Source organism: Suncus etruscus, chromosome 7 (assembly GCF_024139225.1).
Source record: "Suncus etruscus isolate mSunEtr1 chromosome 7, mSunEtr1.pri.cur, whole genome shotgun sequence".
NCBI lineage: Eukaryota > Metazoa > Chordata > Mammalia > Eulipotyphla > Soricidae > Suncus > Suncus etruscus.
Window position 1 is genome coordinate 14,701,971 of NC_064854.1, and position 13,989 is coordinate 14,715,959.

At 49.3% G+C, this 13,989-nt stretch overlaps 1 protein-coding gene across 1 annotated transcript in view; it reads right to left on the bottom strand.

Moving 5' to 3' along the window:
* Positions 1-1,582: 1,582 nt before the first annotated feature.
* Positions 1,583-13,989, bottom strand: part of LARP4B (La ribonucleoprotein 4B) — a 52,552-nt gene continuing 40,145 nt past the window's right edge. Inside the window, exons 14-18 of the mRNA XM_049776292.1 lie at positions 12,387-12,432; positions 9,830-9,994; positions 7,631-7,755; positions 7,445-7,553; positions 1,583-4,767 (exon numbers count right to left, since the gene is read on the bottom strand). Coding sequence (XP_049632249.1) covers positions 4,498-4,767; positions 7,445-7,553; positions 7,631-7,755; positions 9,830-9,994; positions 12,387-12,432 — 715 coding nt within the window. The 3' untranslated portion in view covers positions 1,583-4,497. The remainder of the gene's footprint in view (positions 4,768-7,444; positions 7,554-7,630; positions 7,756-9,829; positions 9,995-12,386; positions 12,433-13,989) is intronic.

The window sequence follows — 13,989 nt, forward strand, 5'->3', positions numbered from 1 at the left end:
TGAGGATCTCCCTTGGCCCACGGGACTGGGACAAAAGAAACATCCAAACTAAGGATACAAACACTTGGGGCTGGAGAAATAGCATGGAGGTAAGGTATTTGCCTTGCATGCAGAAGTTCGGTGGTTTGAATCTCGGTATCCCATATGGTCCCCTGAGCCTGCCAGTAGCAATTTCTGAGTGTGGAGCCAAGAATGACCCCTGAGCGCTGCCAGGTGTGACCCCCAAACCAAAAAAAAAAAAAGGATACAACCACTCACACAGACTACCAGGCCACAAGGCAAAGTCTCCTGCTGGTGGCACATTTTAAGCTTCCAGTGTTAGCCAGTGACTTCCATCAGTGGTTTTCAGCCACTGGCCCAGACTGAGCAAAACTGCAGGTGGGAAAGGTTAAAAGGTGTTGAATAGAGGAAAGGAGTTCTAGTGCAATATGTGGGCACCCAGATGGAATGCAGTCACCTCACTTCGGAAGGTCAATCAGCACATAAGGTAAGCAGCATGTAGGGCTGACCCTAGCACTCTGCCACACAGCCAGTGTGACTCACCACTCGAATCCCCATCGGAGCAGGTTATGCAAAAGTGGCCTATCAGTTCATCATCCTATTTCTCCCTAATTCCCTGGAGAAGAGCCAATCAGTATTTCATTAACTAGGGGCTGGAGAGGTAGCATAGTGGGTAGGGCGTTTGCCTTGTGTGTGGTTGACGTGGGTTCTATCTCTGGCATCTCATATAATTCCCCGAGCTTGCCAGGAGTGATTTCTGAGTGCAGAGCCAGGAGTAAACCCTCGAGTGCCACCGGGTCTGGCCCAAAATCCCCATGCCCTCAAATTTCATTAACTAGCAAATATGCATTAGTCACCTACAAAGTCACTCCAAGAATAGAGACATGATAGTGATGATAGTGATGGGGGGGCAGTGCCTAATGGTTTGGAAACTTACAAACAGAATGATAATTGTGTCAAACCTAGTGTCAGAAGGATAAGAACCAAATGCAGACCCAGGTGGAAACTCTGACACAGGCAACATCATCAATGATGGACACAGGAAAGAAACTTTCTTGTGGCAAACAGTAGAAGCGTGTCTAGCCTAAGAGAATGGACAAACACAAGCACACATCACTCACTCCAGATGGACTACAGACACATCCCTGACACAGCAGTACAGAAAAACTCTTCCAAAGACCAAGACCGCAAATCCCGGAAGAGAAGCAAACAAGCATGATCGGCAAAGGTCAGACACCCATATGTGCGATGAATGCTACCTGGAAGAGAGGTACCCAGCCCTGGGCACAAAAGAAAGCAGCAGTGGAAAAGAGAGGGGCCGGGCCACTACCATGCAGAGCCGGCCAGCATGGAAAGTTGTAGGGTTTGAAACCCCCCAGGACACCCACACACACCAGCAAGACCATGGAGGTGCTGAGACATCACTCGAAGTGCCAGGTTCAATATGCCTTGGACACCCCCTCCCGATGGGTAGCCCAGCTTCACACTCACATGCACTGATGAAAACAGGCAAAAAGTCAGTTTTTTAAAAAAGATGCATTCTTGAAGAAAACTTTAATTTAAAAAAAAATCAAAAGAAAAATTGAACAGTGCCTAAATCTTTATTTTTCATAACCTACAGTTTTTTTTTTCAAATTAGACAATTTTACACTGAGTGACACAGAAGGAAACTTAAATTACCAATAGTTTACACATAAGCTTGATTCCAGTCTTAATGAAAAGAACAGATACGTGGGCCCTCAGGCCCCACAGCACAGTCAAGGCTGTGACCGGCAGTGCTGCCCTGTGGCGATTGTCGGCTGCTTCCTGTGGCCCTGAGCGGACCTGCAGGGTGGAGGGAGCCGGCGCCCTTGTCGTGACTGGATGGCAACACTGCACGCGCTCTGCCCCCTGCTGGTGACAAGAGGGATGGGTGACCGGATGGCAGGAGGCTGCTCAGAAACGCCAAGACACTAACTCGGGGAGCAAAAAACGGAACAACTACTCTACTTGAAATTCATGTCTGGTGGAATGGGGCCGATCCTCCTTCTATTGCCAAGTGGTGAGCCTCAAACACCACTTGTGTGCACAGTCCAATTCCACACCCTGAGGAGCTGCAGGGGACAGGAAAGTGACATGAGATTGGACTTGCCTGCCTGCACTGCTACCACAGCTGCCTGGTGCCTGGTGCCCTCCCTCCCTGGTGATTCTGGAAGTCACAGAAGTCACACAAGGCCAGAGAAGTCATCAGAACAGGCTTAGTTCTACATACAGCCCACTGGCTTCAGGGCACAAAGGCAAAAAGCAGGGACTTGGCCCGACTGGCTGCCATTGAGCAACTGCAGCAGGCAACCGCCTTCCCACCCTGGATCACAGCCGGGCTGCCCGCTGACAGATGCTACTGCCCACCTCTAGAGAGAGGATCTGACACCAGATCTGCAAGCTCTGGGGCAACATCTGCTCCCTCTTGAGCAGGTGCCCTCAGGGTGGCACTGGCCTTGCCAGCTCTTTCCCAAATATGCCTTAGTTTGAACTGAAGAGGCCAGTTCTTGTTTTCACTCAGCTGTCTGACAACTACAAGGAAATACGGTCCCAGATTCCTCCTTACAGGCCTGGGGAAAACAGCACTGTGGGTACTTCTAGCTACTGGACTAAAGAGAACTGAGCTGAAGGAAATGTCAAATATTCAAGGCCTCCTTCTGACAGGTTGAGCATGCTTAGCTACCGATGATTTTAAGTAGTGGATCACGCTTAACTCTCATTTGAAGATCTTATCACTTCCTATGTGCTCTATTATACTTCAAAACCCTTCACATCAGATACAATTAGTACATATTTACACATGTCAAAGAGCATGGAAACATCGGAGTCTTGATTAAAACCTTCCACATTTCCCTTCTGCAGCAGCAAAGAGGCAGAACCAGATCAACACACCAGTAAAAAGAAAAAAAACCTCAACAAATCAAAAGAATATGCAAACCACAACATTTAGTTTATCTACATCCAGCTCAATAGCAACATTTATAATATATCAATAATTTTTATCAGATTTTCTCTTTAGGGTACCTTTTTAATATGTTCTGATTATTTACAACTGTACAAGCAAAGCACACTCCCAAGTGCACGGATTCAATACAGTATCGACTATTTGCATTTACAGGATTTTCAACAATCTGAAAAAAAGAGCAACTGTTTAAGATCTTCAGGGCAGATTACAAACACGACTGCTCGTTCTGGTAGGTGCTACAGTATGCTCACTCAGTAAAACCAGCGACAGCAGATCCCACACTGAGTGACTCTGTGACCGCTCACATCAACCCAGGGGCGGGGCTCCAGGAACTCGAAGCTGTCTTATACAAAAGTTAAGGCAAAGTCATTTTCAAGTTTAAATAAAATTCAAGTCTTTAAATATTGGATGGAAAGAATTGTTTTTTAAAAAAAACCCTCAGTCTTGTTAAATAACATTTTCGGGGATAAACTGTATGGTTACATTTAGCAGGAAATATTTTATCTTGATGTCTGCTGCTTAGAATATTTAAAGAAAAAAATTTAGACACTTTAAAACAAAATAATTGAAGTCTAACTTTATCATAACTGCTAGCTGTAGTGCACACATCTTTTTCAGGGTGCAGCCCTGCGGGGATCAGCAAAAACCCTTGTCTCGGAGGGAAGAGAGCAAAATCTTAGCCTCCACCACAGACTCCACTCCCCGTGGTTCAACACGCTTCCATCGGGGGAGAATTCATGAGTGGGGCTGCTGCCCCAGCAATCACCCACGGGAGCAAAACAGCTTCAGGGCTCCACTGTGCACAAGCAGTGAGTCAGTGGGCGACAAAGTCAAGGTTTCATTTAGGGTCTATTCACAATGTGCTTTGAGTAGAGTGAGAAGCTGGTTAACTTGCTTGCAGTCCATCAAACTGGAGTATTCGGGGCTCGCTCGGAGCTCCAGCAGGCTCACTGCGCCCACTAGGTGAAAATCAGGCTGCTTCTCCAGAGAATACGGGTTCTGGATGGTGCCCGTGTCCTGCCTAGGAGGGAGGACAGGACGGCGGCGCCTGCGCTGCTCCTTCCCGGGCTGCACTCCCGCCCCACCGACAGCACTCGCTCCTCATGGGCCATCTGGACATAGAGATGCGCACTTGCTAACCAGTCACTTAAAAAGGGAAGGAGCACAGTTCTGCTTAATTTAGAAAAACTCACTATACATAGCTTGCATTCACTGCCAAATGGAGGCGTAATAAAAAATATCAATTTGTTAGGATAAATGCATTTTCTATCCTGAAAAAAATCAGACTTATGCATCACCTCCAGTTAAGCACCAACCTAAAATAAGGTTTATAGTAATTAAATCCTGAAAAATAGATTTTTTTTTTCCAAGAGGGGGGAAAATCCGACTCAGAGGGAAATAACTGCAGGCCTCTCGTGGGCCCTGGGACTGCAAGCTCCTAACCAGCGGCTCACTCGGCACCGCACAGCCTCAAGGCCGCCCCCATGCTCACCTCCCTCCAGACCACGCATTCACTGGGGAGATTTAGGGGGGGGGCTCTGTTCTCGGTGCGGACGCTTCCCTGCAGCAGGGGGAGAGGGCCGGCGCCCCAGTGGCCTCCTCTGGTCTCTAGGGGGTCCGGGGTGAGATTTGGAGGCAGGGAGCTCTGTTTCGGTGAGCTTCTTCTCCTCCTTCCCACAGCCAGCAGAGGGGGGCTTCTGCTCTTTAGGGGCCGGCAATGGAGACGAAGGCTCTCTGCTTGTCCTCTGGCAGATCTCAGCGTAGCTGGGCTTCCGCAGTTCCTGGGAAACAGACACAACTCTGGGGTCACGTGCACGAAGTACTGTGTACAGTGACATCCTGAGACACATGGTGATGCCAGACCAAAGTGAGACAAGGTCGCAACATTCACAGCCCATGGATCACCACTATGGCCCACAACTCAAGTTTCTCTGGCAGCACAACTTGCCCTGAAAGACACTGGAAATCCTTCTCCAATTCTGACAGTCAGAATCTGTGAGGGAACAAAAGGTTTCCTGAAACTCCTTCCAAACAAGGCCTTCTGGAGTTCAGGCCAAGCCAGTCACCAGCCAACAATCCCCTCGAGGCCACGGTCACTGCACAGGGTGCAGCCAGGAGTCCTCAGGAGAACACATGGGGGAAGGGAGAGTGTGTGCAGTGAGACCAAAAGAGTGCACAGAAAGTGTGCAAAGCACTCAGGTGGGTTAAAAACAATAGCCCACAGAGACAAGGATGGGAGGAAGAGCTCAACAGCTAGAGGATGTCCACCTCCAGGGTGTAGCTCTATGGGAGTAGCACTCATCTTACATGTGGTTAGGTACTGGACTTTAGCCCCCAGTGCTGCCAAAAATTCAAAATAACCTATCAAATGACAGGAAGTGGGGACTCCCCACTCTAAACAGCACTCAGGGACCACTCCTGGCAGTACTTGGGAGGCAATTTACAGGATCAAAGTAGCTGTTAGCTGTGCCAGGAAAAATGCCTGATCCATTGTACTATCTTTCTAGCTCCTCTGATAGTCCCTGAACCAATACTGCCAGGCATACCCAAAACATTACCTCTGCCCAGTTTTGTCTTTCAGGCCATACCGTTTTCAGGGGTTACTCCTAGCTTTGCATTCAGGGGTTGTTCCTGACAGGACTCAAGAGACATGGGGCTGGAGAGATAGCATGGAGGTAAGGTGTTTGCCTTGCGTGCAGGTCAATGGTTCGAATCCCGGAATCCCATATGGTCCCCCGAGCCTGCCAGGCTCGATTTCTTAGCGTAGAGCCAGGAGTAACCCCTGAAAGCTGCCGGGTGTGACCCAAAAACCAAAAAAAGAGGGGAGGGAGGGAGGGACGAAGGGAAAGGGGGGAGAGGGTGAGAGAGAGAAGGGGGGAGAGGGGGAGAGAGAGAAGGGGGAGAGGGAGGGAGAGGGAGAAAGGGAGGGAGAGAGGAAGAGGGAGAGAGAGAGAGAGGGAGGGAGAAAGGGAGGGAGAGAGGGAAGGAGAGAGGGAGAGAGAGAAAGGAGAGAGAAAGAGAAGGAGAGAGAGAGGAGAGGGAGAGAGAGAAGGAGAGGGAGAGAGAAGGAGGGAGAGAGAAGGAGGGAGAGAGGGAGAGGGAGAGGAAGAGGGAGAGGGAAATTCCAGTCTATCATGTCTTTTTTTTTGTTGTTTTGTTTTTGGGCCACACCCGGGGGATACTCAGGAGTTACTCCTGGCTATGTGCTTAAATGCTCAGAAATCGCTTCTAGCTTGGGGACCATATGGGCTGCCAAGGATCGAATCAGGTTCGTTGGCCACATACACATACAAAGCAAATGCCCTACCTCTGTACTATCACTCTGTCCCCCTTTTGTTTATTGGGTCACACCTGGCAGTGCTCAGGAATTACTCCTGGCTCTGCACTCAAAAATTGCTCCTGCCAGGCTTGGGGGGACCAAATGGGATGCCAGATATCAAACTGGTGTCTGTCCAGTGTTGGTTGCATGCAAGGCAAATGCCCTGCCTCTGTACTATCACTCTGGCCCGTTTTGCTCTTTTTGGTTTTTGGGTCACACCCCAAAGTGCTCAGAGGCCCATATGGGATGCCGGGATTTGAACCACCAACACTCTGCATGCAAGGCAAATCCTCTACCTCCATGCTATCTCTCCGGCCGCCCCCCCATTTATTTTATTTTATTTTTTTGCCTTTTTTTGGGCTACACCCAGCTGTGCTCAGGGGTTACTCCTGGCTCTCTCCTCAGTAATCCCTCCTGGCAGGCACGGGGGACCATCTGGGATGCCGAGATTCAAACCACTGTCCTTTTGCATGCAAGGCAAACACCCTACCGCTGTGCTATCTCTCTGGCCCCCACCGTTTTGTTCTTTTAAAGATTCATCCACTAAGTACCTCATAGTTAGAATACAGGGCCGGAGCAGAGGCACAAGCAGCAAGGCCTTGCACGCGCTAGCCTAGGACAAACTGCGGTTCGATCCCCCGGCGTTCCATATGGTCCCCCAAGCCAGGAGCCATTTCTGAGCGCGTAGCCAGGAGTAACCCCTGAGTGTCCAGGGATAAAACTATCACCAAGTGGAATCGGTTACTCCCTGGAACCATCTTCTCACCTAAGACTGAAATGCAGGGAGGTGTGCTCAAGAGACTTTTCATAGTCATCGGGATTACAAATAGTCAAGATACTTTTTTTTTGGTTTTTGGGCCACACCCGGCGGTGCTCAGGGGTTACTCCTGGCTGTCTGCTCAGAAATAGCTCCTGGCAGGCACGGGGGACCCTATGGGACACCGGGATTCGAACCAACCACCTTTGGTCCTGGATCGGCTGCTTGCAAGGCAAACGCCGCTGTGCTATCTCTCCGGGCCCTAGTCAAGCTACTTTATGCACAAATTCCTGCACACCTAATACAGGCTAAGCACATGAGGATAGAGCAGAAATGAGCTCTTGGTTCCAACAGACCTTGGTTCGAAGGCCTGAGTACCTACCGTGGCGGTGCCATTCACTTGCACCGACTTGCTCACGGTGGTCATGAGTGCAGAGGAAAGTCTATCCACACTTGGGGCTTCCCTCGGCTTCTCCAGCACCTTGGGGTCCCTGTAAAAACACCACAGGTCTGAGTCTCATGCAGCTCCAGCAGATGCCCAGGAAGCAAGGCAGGCAGAAATACGTACTCCGGGGAACATGCTGGAGAAGGGGCACGCTCGTAGGTCGCAGACATGGCACAGGAAGCTGGCACCAGGGGCTCTCGAGGTGTCGCTGTGGAAATCGTGCTTGCGCCTGCCTCTGCACTCAAGCTCTGCAACCAATCAAGGGACAGCTTATGACTGGCTGAGACCATTGCCTGGCCTTTCCCACTGTCTTTCTACACTAATTACATATGAGCTGCTGAGGAGATGCAGTTCTGCTTGCCCACCTGCCCACCTTCCTGGAATGTCAGGATTCCAGGGTGTTGGTAGAGGCCTTTGTGTTAGTCCTCATATTGTCTTCTAATTAGATGTCTCTTGATTGGCTCCTTTGGTTTCCCTGTTGGGGTGAGCTTTGTTTTTCCCAATAAAGGCTGCTTTGGAGTCCTGGAGGAGGAGCTGCCATCTTGGCTTGTGGTTCCACGTGGTGGAGCGACTGACTTGTGGGTGAACAGCTTGCAGTGTGAGTTTCTGGCCTGCTATTCCTTCCCAACCATGTGTGGATCATTTCCTGCATTGAAAATGCTGCTGGACCCGTGTCTCTTGTCCGACCTGGACTTGGGGCATGGGAATCCCTCTCCTTCTCTGGGGATTGTGGAACACACAACCCACCATTTCACAACAGGGGGCCACTCACAATACTGCTTTCTCAAATGCAGAAGCAGAGAAACACCTTAGCTCTCTCTCCCCTCCCCACCCCCAAAGCCCTGGTAGCTTTCCTGTGTCACACTGCATTCCTAGCAGGATTACATACAACTGGCTCCACTAATGGAGGTCTGACGAGGACAACTCCTTGGTCACTTAGTCACTGCCAAAACACTGAGGGGAGGGGCTAAGCAGGTTCGCCAGCAGATCATGAGGCAGAGGCACTGCTCCAGGCACTGAACCCACAATCGTGGACTGCACAGAGCACAAGTACCAGGCAGTGGAGAGAAGCATCACTGGACATAAAATTGAGAGCAACTTCACATCTTTCCTGTCCCAGATGCCAAGTGTGCCCAGAGGGGAGGAGTCCCTGCTCAGGAAAGGCAGTAGTCTGCCAGCTCTGCTGCCAAGTCCCATCCAGCCTGAAATGAGTCTTCAGGCTGTTTCGGTGATAGCAGTTCACAGTCATTTGTACAAACGAGTGGTAACTATTTTTGAAGGCAGAAGGAGTTGCTGTTTCTGCTCTCTAGCCCGTTGGGTCCCACAGTTCATGTTCTTTCAAGCTGCACTGTCAGGTGCATGAAGGCGTATCTAACTCAGAAACGAGTACTCGGAACTAAGGTTCCTATAGCCGCCCCAAAAGGACCAAACTTAACTTGCCTTGGCTATCTGAGGTCCTCGATTCAACCCCAGGGATTGAAAAAATAAAATAAAAAAACAAGCCAGATCAGAGACAATACATGGGATTAAAGCATTTCCTTATATGTGGCCAATCTAGGTTTGACTCCAGGCACTGTTTAAGGTCCCCCATGCTCACCAAAAGAAACCCCTGAGCATCACCAGGTGTGGCCCCAAAATTGTATTTTCAACATTAGAAGCAGCAGACTAAAGTCAGAGTATGACTGACTTCACATGTAGGCTCTCCACTCCAAGCAGCAGGAGCACTCACAGAGGAAGTCACTGTGGACTTGACTTCTAACCTCCCACAACTAGGAAGCTGGGAACCTGTGAGTGCGGATATCTGGGGGCAGAGCCTTTTCCCATTCCCAGTCCTGGTGTGCTGGCCCCTTTGCTTTCTTCGGTGGTAAGGCTATAGGAAACACCAATGTATACCCAAGACCAAGAACTGCCTATGCAGAGATGGGAACCAGCACACACTCCCAGTCCAGGACACCTCACACCTCTCAGCTGCAGGACTGGAAGTAGAACTGGGAATAGAGACCAGACCCTCTGGTCTCTGCATCTAACGCTTCTAGGACTAATCACAGGAGAGCATTAAAGCTCAAGCTTTCTTCAGAATTACCATGAGGGGTTGCCATGATAGCTAAACCTGTCCCACTGTCATGGAACCCAGCACATACAGCACAGGTCTCTCACCATTTGGCCTAGCAGTAGGGAGAGAAGCAGAAGGCTTAATTCTGCCTGACCCTGACCCCATCACCCCAATCCCTAGGTTTCTGCCCTCCTGCTCTCTAAGAACCTCCAGCGGTTCATAGAAAATAAAAACCAGGCAGGATCTAGTGAGGGCAGCAGACACCTTACCCTTTCTTTTGACGATCCTATTAGCAAGCCAGACAGCCTGTTTTCAAACAAGTCCTCCGTCTTCAAATGACCTGCTGCCCCTGGCAGCGGGGGGAAGTTGGACAGTCCTAATTCGAAGCTCGGGGATGGAGGCTTTGGTGGCGTCGGAGACTGAGCCTGACCCCTCTGCAAAAGAATAAATCCCATCCATCAGATGCACAGCGCCAACAACCACAGAAGGTCTCCATGCCATTCTCCCACCACCTGCTTCCCCCCACGGCTGTAAGAATTAACAGTGAGCCCAATCAGAGCAACACAGAAATGCTGGGTGTCTGGGCAAAGAGCTGTCAAGCTCAACTCTCCCCACCCACCACCTGTCTGACCATTGAGGCATTCTGGCTGGTCAATGAGCCAGCAAAGCTATGATGGATCACCATACAGCCTCAGTGTTCAGAAAAGTGGGAGAGCTACAGAACAGGATAAAGAGTGGAATAACCTGGGCCTTCCTCACCTTCATTCACCTCTGAATCAGTTCAGACTACACTGAAGACGGTGGAAGACAAACAAACAAACAAATCACCACTCTCAATTCTCTACAACCTCTATCGGCAATTTTATAAAGATATCCACTTTAAAAGTGGCTAGAGCCAAAGTAAGCCAGTAGGGTGCTTGCCTTGAACTCAACCAATCCAGGTTTGATCCCTGACATTCATTCCATATGGTTCTGCCAAGAGTAATCCCTGAGCACAGGGCCAGGAGTCAGACCTGAGCCTCACTGTGTGGACCCAAACAAGAGGCCTAACAGAAAAAAGTGAAGGGGCTTTTGCCTTGCATAAGGCCGGCCTGGGTTCAATCCCCAGCATCCCATATGGTCCCCTTAGTCTGCCAGAAATAACCCCGATTGCCACTAGGTGAGGGCCAAAAACAAACTAATTTAAAAGGGGGGAGCTTAAGTTACTAGAACATTAGCTTAAGAAATACTTCATACTTTTTAATCAATGTGTAAAAACATGTTATTTAGTAACAAATTTGAAATCCCAGACTTCAAGAAAGCAAACTCAGCACACACATCTCCAAGAGTAGAGCCAGAGATGGTATAACAGGTCAAGTACAGGTCAGCCTGTACAGGTCTGCACACCAAGCACCATACAGTCCCCTGAGTGCTGCCTGGAGTGACCTGCAAACACAGCTGAGAAGAGCTTCCAAACAGGAGCAAACAAAAGATCTTAGGAGAAAGACAGTGCACCTTAACTCGAGGCAGGAAAAGTAGGCAACCATAACCCAAAGCAGGAATGACAAAACAGGATCGGGCAGATGGTTAGAGAACAGAATGGTCCGAGCCTAAGAAGTGGTGGGATGAGAGCAATGTTCCATGTGACAAGCACTGTTCTAAAATGACAAGAAATCAAAGACAGGACTAGATAATAAAAGGTGTGCTCATGGGCTGGAGAGATAGCATGGAGGTAGGGTGTTTGCCTTGCATGCAGAAGGATGGTGGTTCGAATCCCAGCATCCCATATGGTCCCCTGAGCTTGCCAGGAGCGATTTCTGAGCATAGAGCCAGGAGTAACCCTTGAGCACAGCCGGGTGTGACCCAAAAACCAAACCTCTCCCTCCAAAAAAAGGTGTGCTCAGGGCTTACTCCTAACTCTGCATTTCAGAAACCACTCCTGCTAGGCTACAGCCCCTCAAAGATTTTCTAAAATAAATACAGTAACATTTAAATGACAAGTTAAAAAGATGAGATATTGAATTAAAGCAACAAGCTTAGTCACTGCTCCAAGTTTCCAAGGTTACCGAAATAGCCTACATCTAGCAGGGCAGAAAATGTAACATGGAAACAGGACAGGTCACCTTCATGGCGATCTTGTGGCCCACCAGAAACTCACAGAAAAGTTAGCTAGAACCTGGGGGAAATGCAGCATAGTGGCTCCTAACCTGCACTTGGCCACCAGACACAAGGTTCATGTCTGGCATGAGCCAGTGTGGAGTGAGTATTGAGAGGTCTCTGCCACCTCCTACTGTCATCTCCCCATGCACAGTGGGTGCTACCAGCGTGTCCTACTCACGTGTTATGCAAAGGAACATGGAACTGAACCATATCCCGAAAGGGGTCCATCTCATGAAGGTGGAAATTAGGAAAAACATGCTAACAGAACAGACTCTGAAGGTCCAAGGACCAGAAGAGAACCCAATGCACTACGGATGTGGGAAAGCAATGCTCACTTGTGCTGCATTTCCTGAGTGACATGGGGTCATGAGGCAGTGCTCAAGAGAGTTTGGATTTGTCCTGACACCACTTCCCACAGTACCACACAGAAACCCCCACAGACTGACTGATATGCAGAAACGACAACAGTATGGTGAATCTGGTAAGTCATGCTGTAAAGTAACCCCACCAGAAAGAGCTCCAGGCTGCAGGGCCCTTCGGGTGACACTCTGCTAGGACTGGACAGCAGTCTTCCTGAAACCTCTACCTTCTCCTCTGCTTCCCTCTGTCCCTTTAACAGCCCTTCAAAGACACTCATTTTCAGGGTCAATTAGGTTTAAAAAGAAATAACAGAGGCTATGTACTCACTGTAAACTTCTCCTCCCTTTTCTTCCGATAACCAAAGGAGTTTTTCCTGCAGAAGAAAAACAAAACACACGATTAAATTTTCCTACCTGGAACTTTTACTATTAAGCACACATAATCAGAGCAAACCATCAATACTGTCTTTATTACACTGTAATCTTTAAAAGATGGCCTTTGAGTCTAAATGAACCTTACTAATCCCAGCCTTACTAAATATAAGGAAACACAAAGCCTTAGAACAATTTTAAAATCTTTTTAGAAAAAAGGACTAAACTAGCACTGCACAGGTAATACAAGAAATAAAGACAAAGAAAAACATTTATTGGGATTGGGTTTGCTTTGTGGCTCTTTGAAATCGTAGACCAAGTGTTTGAGAAGCCACTCGGAGAGTACTTTGAGAGCTGAGTTACTCTGAGCTAGACAGCTGAAAATTAGAAGGAAGTCAACCAAGCTCCATCAACATGTGGCAGCCCCAGGCCCACCACCTGGTGCTCCTCGGGAGTGATGCTCACCTCCCTGTCACCCCAGCAGCTGGTGTGGCAAAGTTGCACACTTAACACCTGGTCCTGAGGGTCCTGTGGTCTGCTCCTTGTCCTGAGTGGCATCAGGAGTGGCTCTAAGTGTGACCAGGAGCCATTAGCAGGGACTTCCGTACTATGTTCTGCTTCGCCTACAATTTATTCTATGTGCCCAGCCCTTTGTTGCCAGCTGAGTGCAAACACACACTAGAAAGGGGCTAGAAGTGGCTGTGACTAAATCACAGCAGCAGTCTGGCCTGAGAGCTCAGAACGAGGGCCAGGGCCAAGATGTCCTTTCTCAGAGGGCTCACTGCAGGCCTCAAGAGCTTTGGAACCATCATACATTCCAACACCAATGATTCCAGAACTACCTTCTGCTCCTCGCCAGGCCCCTCGCAGAATCTGACAGAGCTCAATCTACCTGTGACCAACAGGCACCAAGGCCTGCATGGGGCCCAAGAAGGTAGCCTGAGCCTTGAAGGCAAGGCTCAAGGAGCTGCTTTGAGCAAGCTCCCTTCACAGCTGGTCAGGAGCAACCAGGGTGACAACAGGTGGTCTGTGCACCTTAGGGAGAAATACCAGTGGCTTGGGCACAAAAGGTTCCCTGGAGAGGCTGCCAAAGGGGTTCATGCAGCTAGGAGCATGTGGCCACTCAGCAGTAACTGCCACTCCTCAGGACACCCTGGAGAGCAGGTGAGGAACTTTGGGTTCCATGCAGTGTGTGTGTGTGTGTGTGTGTGTGTGTGTGTGTATGGTTTCACATTTTTTTCCAGTTCCACCTGCGTGTGTGTGTGTGTGTGTGTGTGTGTGTGTGTGTGTGTTGGTGGTTTCACATTTTTTTCCAGTTCCACCTGCGTGTGTGTGTGTGTGTGTGTATGTGTGTGTGTGTGTGTGTGTGTGTTGGTGGTTTCACATTTTTTTCCAGTTCCACCTGCAATGGCAGAGTTCCACCCGCAATGGCAGCAGTGCTTCAGGATCCCCCAAACCCTGTATGACTCTATTCCAGCTCAACTCGTGCACACTGGCCTAACAAGTCTACAGGGACGGCAAGACACTAAATTCATGACCCCAGCTGACTGACTTGGTCA